At 33.2% G+C, this 10,075-nt stretch overlaps 1 protein-coding gene across 1 annotated transcript in view; it reads left to right on the forward strand.

Annotated features, from left to right (window-relative positions):
- Vps4b (vacuolar protein sorting 4 homolog B) overlaps positions 1-9,767 on the forward strand; it is a 34,804-nt gene extending 25,037 nt beyond the window's left edge. Inside the window, exons 8-11 of the mRNA XM_015482322.2 lie at positions 1,318-1,399; positions 2,576-2,795; positions 5,914-6,054; positions 8,274-9,767. Of these exons, the coding sequence (XP_015337808.1) occupies positions 1,318-1,399; positions 2,576-2,795; positions 5,914-6,054; positions 8,274-8,375 (545 nt within the window). The 3' untranslated portion in view covers positions 8,376-9,767. The remainder of the gene's footprint in view (positions 1-1,317; positions 1,400-2,575; positions 2,796-5,913; positions 6,055-8,273) is intronic.
- The last annotated feature ends 308 nt before the right edge of the window (positions 9,768-10,075 follow it).

The raw sequence follows: 10,075 nt of genomic DNA on the forward strand, positions 1-10,075 counted from the left end.
CTCCCTCCCTCTCTCTCTCTCTCTCTCTCTCTCTCTCTTTTAAAAAAAAGAAAAAGAAACAATCTGTGAGGTGAATAGAGAGTCTGTATCTTGGGAGCAAATCTTTATCCCTCACACATCAGATAGAGCACTAATCTCTAGGGTATATAAAGAACTCAAAAAGTTAAACACCAAAAAATGAATAACCCAACAATAAATGGGCCAAAGACCTGAACAGACACTTCTCAGAAGATGATATACAATCAGTCAACAAATATATGAAAAAATGTTCATCATCACTAGCATTTAGAGAAATGCAAATCAAAACCACTCTAAGATTTCATCTCACTCCAGTCAGAATGGCAGCTATTATGAATATAGACAACAATAAGTATTGGCAAGGATATGGGGAAAAAGGTACACTCACACACTGCTGGTGGGACTGCAAATTGGTGCAACCAATATGGAAAGCAGTATGGAGATTTTTTGGAAAATTGGGAATGGAACCACCATTTGACCCAGATATCCCTCTCCTTAGTCTATACCCAAAGGACTTAAAAACAGCAAACTACAGGGACACAGCCACATCAATGTTTATAGCAGCACAATTTACAATAGCTAGACTGTGGAACCAACCTAGAGGCCCTTCAATAGAGGAATGCATTAAAAAAATATGGCATATATACACAATGGAATATTACTCAGCAATAAAAGAGAATAAAATCATGGCAGTTTCAGGTAGATGGATGGAGTTAGAGAAGATAATGCTAAGTGAAGTTAGCCAACCCCAAAAAACCAAAGGCCGAATGTTTTCTTTGATATAAGGAGGCTTATTCATAGTGGGATAGGGAGAGGGATCATGGGAGGAATAGATGAACTCTAGATAGGGCAGAGGGGTTGGAGGGGAAGGGAGGGGGCATGGGATTATAAATGATGATGGAATGTGATGATCATTATTATCCAAATTACATGATTGAAGACACGATTTAGTGTGAATATATTTTGTATACAACCAGAGATATGAAAAATTGTGCTGAATATGTGTAATAAGAATTTTAATGCATTCGCTGTCATACATAAATTTTTTAAAAGTGGGAGAAATAAACAAAACAAAAAAAGAAAAGTATTCATCTGTAATCTAGGAGGTTTGATTCTTGGGAATATTTGCATTATATTATACTAATATGACATTTGATTGAGCATAGATGGTTTTTCAGAGAGACTCAAGATGAGGCACTTCAATGCTGAATCACTACATTTCTTAACAGAACATACAGACAATTTTTTAAAAACACCATAATGACCCAATTATTTAAAATATTACCTATTTTAATACAGGGGTTGGTGTGGACAATGATGGAATTTTGGTTCTGGGAGCTACAAATATACCCTGGGTTCTGGATTCTGCCATTCGACGAAGGTATGACGTTCAGTGAAAATCCTTCATATAAAATCTTTATATAATGATTATTATACAATTACAAATAACATAAGTAGATTTTTTAGTAAAAGAAAAATTAAGTCAGTAATTGTTAAGTTGAATATGAAAATTCAGTTATAGGGAAGGTAGGAAGACTTCACTTTTCACTGCTTCATAACTCCCTTGAATTTAATTGTGCATGGTAAAAAAAAAAAAAAAAAAAACACTTCAGTCCTTGCCACTTTTATCCCATTCATGGTTTGATTTGCTAATATGCTAGATTACCAGTCAGTACCAAGAAAGGAAATATGTTAGGTACTTTTGAAAAATAGCCTGATTCCAAACCCATCTCTAAAAGTAACAAAACTTTTTAAATCTCATAGCCATGGAGAGTTACCTAAAGGAGAAAAGTCTACAAAGACCAATTAAGTTGTCCTTCATCACTTTCTCCCTGTCTCCAAATACTGAAATTCTAAGTATGTAAAATGACTATTAATAAAAGCATAGTATTTGTTATTTATGATATAAGATTTTTGAATATACTCATTATAATAAAGCAGACATGTTATATAATGTTTATAAGAGTTTGACTAATTTTACTATTAAATTTAGAAAATTTTTGTTATCTCTGTTTTATTATGCATTAATTCTTTGATCAAGAGATCAAAGAACAATTTTTTTAGAAATATTATTCTGTAGGATATATCTTTTTATGTCATGAATTCCAGGCATATAATAAGCCTGGTGCAGTGGCACACATCTATAATCCCAGCAGTTCCAGAGGCTGAGTCAGGAGGATTGCAAGTTAAACGCCAGCCTCAGAAACTTAGCCTGTCCCAAAAGTAAAAAGTACTGGCAATATACTTCAGTGGTAAAGAGCCCCTGTGTTCAATCCCCAGTATACAAAATCAGTGAATTCCAGGCATGTAAACACTATGGCCAAAATTACCCAAAAATTGTATGAGAAAGATTCCAAACTGGTTTCCTAGCTATTTTACTTTTACTTTGTTTTTTTTAATGTGTCCTTTATTTAACCTAAATGCATATGTTTAAGTCTGGCACATTGTTCCAGTTGGTATAACTGAGAATGTTAAATATCTGTTTCTTCTTGAAAAAACCCTAATTTTCAGTTAAAATTAGTATATGTTTTAATATCCTTGATATTTTTTTTTTAAGATTTGAGAAACGAATTTATATTCCTTTGCCGGAAGCCCATGCCCGAGCAGCAATGTTTAAATTACACTTGGGCGCCACTCAAAATAGCCTTACAGAAGCTGATTTCCGAGATCTTGGGAAGAAAACCGATGGCTACTCAGGAGCAGATATAAGCATCATTGTACGTGATGCACTTATGCAACCTGTTAGAAAAGTGCAGTCAGCTACGCATTTCAAAAAGGTAAATAACTTTTCATGTATTTTTAAGATGAAGTTTCAAGACCATCATTAGTTTGTCTTCAGAGGAGTTAGAGTTCAGTGGTGTGTGTGTGTGTGTGTGTGTATATATATATATAAAATATAATAGTTGGGTTTATAGAATAGACTTTTTTTGTTGTGTTGAAAATAAGTTCTCCAATAAAGTTTATTAATAACCATGGATAGTCCTAAAGTGACTTAAGATTTTCTAAGTAATAACTTGAAATTTCTCCATATAATTTAGACATAAGTGTACAAATTTATATAGTTGTAAGGCTGCTGCTGATGTAGCTAGAAAAACCTTGAGCAGAATTGGTACATTTATACCTGAAGAACAATAATACAAGCTCATGTCTATTAGATATTCCCATTGTCTGGCACTGCACTCTATTATTATTTCATTTGGTCCTCACAAAAACAAAGAGGTGCACATAGCCATTCATCTGTTACTTGGATCTAACAGTTTGTCTAGTGTATTACAACTAGAATGGGGCAGAGGTGTGATCTGTTTCTAAGTGTACTGAAGTCACAACCATTCTGCTGTCCTGCCATGCACTTTTCTACCTGCTTGAGGAAGTTGGAGCATAGATGGCTAAGATAACAGTGTTGTAAAAAGACCTGGTCTTGAGATCCTGACTTAAGTAACAGTGGACTAGGTAACTCAGTCCAGCCATCTTGAGGCTTGAGGGTAGTAATATCTAGTGTTACTCATAGTAGTATATGTGACAGTTTATATATATATATATGTATGTGTTATATACATATACTATTAGAAAAAGTAATCACACAGTATATAAGACCAATATACCATACTAAAGTTTTTTTTTTTTTTAAAGTTAGAGCTTGAATTAAAATTTTAACTTAAAGCCAGGAATCATGGTTTACCTATTTAAGTCTCATTTATCTAAAATGGAGATAAACATTTAAGTGCTGTTGTAAGAATAAAATGAAATAATATTCATAAAACACTGTTTATGCCACCTATTTATCTTCTTCAGCCATTTCTTTACCAAGAAATATAGTAAGCTTAGGATTAAGTTGATGCCACAGCCATTATATTTCTTTTAAATTCTCTTTGACATTTGGAAGCAATAAATTTTATCCAGAATTTATCACTCCATTTTATGTCTTAACTACCAGGGTCAGGACATATAACCATGAAGAAAGGTCCTTGTTGGTAGCATAAAAGTGAAGCACCCAGATTGTCTTTAACACTGGGGCTTTGGATCACCATTTACAGTAGATATCTCTGTGGCTCCATATTTTCCACTGGGTTCCCCCCACTTGGTTCTTTTTTTAACATTCGGATTCATTTTAACATTATTATAAAAGCATGGAATATAAATTGCTCTAATTCAGTCCCCAGTACTCCCCCTTTCCCTTGCCTCCCCCACCCTCCACTGCCTAGTTCTCTTTCTTCTGCTTTACTGATCTTTGTGCTATGTACTTATAGGGTTGTTGGGTTTTTTGTTTGTTTGTTTGTTTTTTATTGTTTGTGTATTTTTAGTTAGTGTCTTATGGACATACATGATGGTGAGATTCACTGTGGTATATTTATATATGTACATAAGAAAGTTAATTTAGATTCATTCCACTTACCTGGTCCCTGCCCACCTGCAATCTAGTCCACTGATTTTTTTTTTAACTACCCCCAAACCTCTCCCCACCCCCCACCGCTACCTTATTTTAGACTGGTTTCTACGTGGCAGAGAAAACATTCAACCTTTGACTTTTGGGGTCTGGCTTATTTTACTTAGCATGACAGTCTCCAGTTCTATTTATTTACCAACAAATTCCATAATTTCATTATTCTTTATAGCTGAGTAATATTCCAATATGTATATGTACCACATTTTCTTTATCCAATCATCTGTTTAAGGGCATCTAGGTTAGTTCCATAGCTTGGCTATTATAAATTTTGCTGCTATAAACATTAATGTGGCTGTATCCCTGTAGTATGCTGACTTTAGATCTTTTGGATATATATCAAGGAGTGGGACAGCTGGGTCATATGGTGGTTCCAGTCCTACTTTTTTGAGGAATCTTCCACAAGCTTTCCAGAGTGGTTGCACTAATTTGCAGTCCCACCAACAATATATGAGTATACTTTTTCCCCCACATCCTCACTAACACTTGTTATTATTTGTATTCTTGATAATTGCTAGTCAGACTGAAGTGAGATCAATGTAGTTTTGATTTGCATTTCCCTAACTGCTACTGAAGCTAAAGATTTTTTCATATATTTCTTGGCCATCATTTTCTCTGTTTTTAAGGCTAACTATTTCAATTAGCAAGAATTGGTTTGCCCTTTTATTAATTTACTTAATCATATGTCTAAAGTGTAAATCTGGGCTCAGAGTTAGAAGAAGGTACAGCAGCTGAAAAATGAAAAATACTTCTGACTTCATGCAGCTGAAATTTGGAAAAGGAAAGATAGACAGTCAAATATACATAAGTAAACTGAGAATGCGTGTTTCTCCACACCTGCACCAATCCTAAAATAATACTTAAAAGTTGATCTTGATAAGACATACATGAAAGCAACCCCAATTTGATACAAATCTATTGCTATCTGAATAGTATCATGTGACTCTATGTCACAATGCTTCATTTTCTGGATATTGTTAAAATTTTATTTTAACAAGTTATGTATCAGAAATTGTTAGCATTTGATTTTGTACTTATATTTGGAAAAGGTTTTGTTAAAAGAGACAAAAGATTCAGTAATTTCAGACTAAAGTTGCCAGGCATCACATTTCTCGGCCATGAAAATAGTAACTTAAAAAATTTTTTAACTTGTCTATTTTTGATCTCTAAGATTACTATCACTTAATAAGCATTAGAGGAAGCAACAGGAAAGTATAACTACTGTAACTATTTCTTCCTTAACCCCCCCCATAATACAGTGTATTATAAATATAATCAAAATGTAGAAAAAGTCAAGAAAAAAATTTAAATCAGCCAAAATCTGTCCTAAAGTAAAAATTTTAATGCAACATAAAAAAAATATTAATACACTTTTAGTTTTCCTGTTAGTGACCTAAGTCTTGATTTTTATTTAATTTGTTCAAGTAAATGTTTCAATTGGTGGTTTCTTACAGGTTCGTGGACCTTCCCAAGCTGATCCTAACAGCATTGTAGATGATCTGCTGACACCGTGCTCTCCAGGCGATCCCGGTGCCATTGAAATGACATGGATGGATGTCCCTGGAGATAAACTTCTGGAACCAGTTGTTTCCATGGTTTGAAATTTTATTTGTTTTTAAGAAATATTTTAAAACATTATATTGTATAAGATTTGCTAGAAATGTTAGTATGTTTAGGCTCGTTTACTTAATACTATTATAAAAATTATAAAGATAATTTACGTTTTTTGGTTTTGTTTTTTTGGTCCTGGAGATTGAACTCAGAGGCACTTAACCACTGAGCCACATCCCCAGCCCTTTTTTTAAAAATATTTTATTTTGAGATAGGGTCACACTGAGTTGCTCAGGCCTCGCTAAGTTGCCGAGGCTGGCTTTGAACTCACAATCCTCCTGCCTCAGCCCCCCGAGCCGCTGGGATTACAGGCCTGTGCCACCACTATCGGCAATAATCGACCTTAATCAAACTCAAAATATAAAAATGATTATCTTTAAAATATTTTCTTGGGACATGAACTTTAAGTGAAAAAGCTGCTTTTTGTTTGTTTTGTTTCGGTACTGAGGATTGAACTCAGGAATGCTTTACCACTGAGCTAAATGCCCAGCCCTTTTGGTTTTTTATTTTGAGAGGGAGTCTCGCTGAGATGCCCATGCAGGCCTCTAACTTGGGATTCTCTTGCCTCGGCCTGCTTAGTCTCTAGGATCGTAGTCACTGGGGTTATGCTATGGGCAAAAAGCCTACTTTAAGAACTACAGTTCTCTGATTTTATAGGTCTTAAAGCTGGATCATCCCCCCAAAAGCTCATATATAGTATATAAATTATTTTTAAGACTCACATTTTTCAAAATAACCAGAAATGTTAATTATAGGGTATTTTTCTGTTTTACTTCTCAAGGCTCCATGAGAAGTATAAATAATAGAGATTTTAAAAATTTGAACATTTTTAACTCTTTTTCTTTAAAAAAAAAATTTAATTGACTAAACAGTTTTAACCACAAAAAGTATATTTCTTTAGTTTATAGTGCAGGAATTAAAATGATTTTTATAAGGTATATTTTTAGAGAACTTAGGGTTATTGAAAAGTTATGTTTATTATTGTTTGTTTTCTTATTGTTGAATTTTTCAAAATTTTCTGCTTCAGCTAAAGGAGCATTATGATAAGGTTTAACAGTAACTTAGAAGAAACTTTCATGATATATAGACAGACATAACAGACAATGTAGACATATGCACATACATGTTTGTGTACATATATGTATGTGTTAATTATGCTTATCTGCAAAGTTGTTCAGAAATCCTTTTTTGTTTGAATCTTTGATGTGTTGCTATTAAAAGTTTTTATAGTCTGTTCAACAGCTTTGAAGAATTTACAGTAACTTAACAATGGTCTTTTTCATCACTTTTCCTTACACAGTTTTATAGGAGACATTTTTTTGTTTGTTTGCTTGTTTTTGCTTTTTTTTTTAGAGAGAGAGAGAGAGAATTTTTTAATACTTATTTTTCAATTTTTGGTGGACACAACATCTTTATTTTTATTTTATGTGGTACCGAGGATCGAACCCAGCACCCCGTGCATGCCAGGCGAGCACGTTACCGCTTGAGCCACATCCCCAGCCAAGACATTTGTTTTTTTAGTGTATCTCTGATATTAGCATGTTTTCTTATATTTCAATCTTAAGTGTAATTTTTTAAAATTCTGGCTACTTGATTTTGAAATAATATTAGTCTGCTTCACTTAAAGTATAAATGACTGCCCTATAGAAATGTATTTTTGTAGTAAAATTCAGTAAGTGCAATTTAAAAGTAGTAATAATTTTACTACAAAAAACATTTCTATAGTTTATATTGGAAGATTTAAAATAATTTATAAGATTATATGATGATATAAGGAATATTTAGAGAAAGTCATTGAAGAGAGATCTGTAGTAAATTACTATCTTCCTTTTGAATTTGTATTTACTGAGGGAACTGATATCTTTTTAAAGAAAACCATAAGGCCAGAAATTACATCCTGACCCAGGTGTAGAGAGTCTTAAAACCTCAGGCTGATGGGGTCATCCTTCTCATGGGTATCTGGGAGCATTGGAGGGTTAGATCAGGACCAGGGAAGAAATTGAAAGTTTCTACACCAAGGAATGACATGATCTCAGATGTTCTCTAGAAAGAATAGGGGAACTTGTCATCAGTAGCTTATGGCACTGTGCATATTCATATTTTACCTTAGGTTAAAGTTGGTAACGATAATGATGATGCTTCCATGATGTTTGGTTTATTAGATCTGTCATTCATACCATCCCCACATTCCTCTCCCTGACAGTCGGATATGTTACGGTCGCTATCGAATACAAAACCTACAGTCAATGAACATGACTTGTTGAAGTTAAAGAAGTTTACAGAAGATTTTGGCCAAGAAGGCTAAACCAAAGACAACAAGGAAGACGTTTACCATATGTATTCTTTCTTTTCATAGATACTTTTGCCTTTCTTGGGTGGCATCCAATTATTTCCAGTTAAGCTCTTGTACTACAGGGAAATATACATCTCACTTCAGATTCCTTTAAGTTTTATACTGTACTTTCCTCCATTACTTATTAAATACTCCAACTAACAAAAATTGTAAAATAATGCATTTATAAGGAAATGAGTAAAATGTAAATGGCATGAAACTACAAATTACCCAGTAAAAAGAATATTGAACATTGATTGACACAAATATTTAGAATTTTTTATGAGTGGTGGACTTAGCAAAGAGCATTTGACCTTTTTTTTTAATAAAATGAAATAGGGCTTTATATTTTGAAAATAAATTGTTGAACATTCTTATCAATGTAAAATTTACTTCATTAAAAAATTTGAAATAATAGAAACTTTACTCTCAGGGATGGGCAATAAAACAATAAAGAGTACTGTGGTTGGTTTAGAAAGATTTTGAATTGTGTTATAGCCAGTGCTCTTATTGATTTTAATAGGTTGATTTTTTTTTTTCTGTATAGATTAAAGTAATTTCTTTAAAGAAAGCAAGCTTTTGTATTTAACTAAATGATTCCTTTCACTGTGCGATCTCAAGAGAAAGACTTTCTAAATTAGGCATTGTCTTTACCTTGAAGAATAAAATTGTCAATCCCATTGTCTTTTTGTAGCAAGATTGACCAAAACAGGTGGTAAATAAGTATGAATTTTTAAAATTACTGTCATAAAATACTGTAATGGGAATCTTTACCAATAAGGAAGTGGCCTCCCTTTGGATTATGGGAAGTTTCCTGTGCGTGATGTGGGTGTGTACATATATATGTATATATATATAAATTTTTTTAAAAATATAAAGTAACAGGGGTCTTGTCTTTCATCCTTTAAGTTCAGGAAACAGTTTGTCCTTGAAAGATATATGTTATCAGTGTAACACTTATGAACCTTTAGAAATGAACTGATGTTCATATAATAAAATATAAACATGATAATAATGTTTTTCCAAATTCTTCAAATAAATATTCTGAAGGTATGTGTTACACACTTCAGCATCAACACTAAGTTGTGCCTTGTACATTTGCATTGATCATATATGCAAAAGATTATTAAATTAGCTAGAATGAGGTAGAGTCCTTAATTACTATAAATTCTACCTTGCAAATGCTATATAGTAACTTGCGTTTTAAAGTATTTTTGCACATTTTACATATTATGCTATGGGTTTTACATATTATGCCTTTGGGTTTTCTGTACAGATTGTTTTTGTTGATATTAAATAGAAATCATAGGCCCAAAATACGCTGTTCTTATGTGAAGTAAATTGATGTAATCTCTATTGACTATATTCTGTGTATGCATCTTTATTTGGGGAACTTCTATATAGGAGAAAACATGATCTAAAGAAGGACAGATTGACAGCTAACCATAGGAATTAATCTCCTCTGGAACCCTATAAAATGACAAAATATTTTTAAAAGACAGAAAACCAGAACCACAAAGATAGTTCTTAAACAAAAATACTTCAGAGAGGTGCTGCTCACCCAAACTGCCTCCCTGGTTTGGCGATGCGCTGGCCTCCCACGCACTGCAGGAACCTAAGTGGGAGATCCTGTTTTCTTTATCACTTGGCAGCAAACATAGGCTCTTGACCTA

Source organism: Marmota marmota, unplaced genomic scaffold (genome assembly GCF_001458135.2).
Source record: "Marmota marmota marmota unplaced genomic scaffold, marMar, whole genome shotgun sequence".
Classification (NCBI taxonomy): domain Eukaryota; kingdom Metazoa; phylum Chordata; class Mammalia; order Rodentia; family Sciuridae; genus Marmota; species Marmota marmota.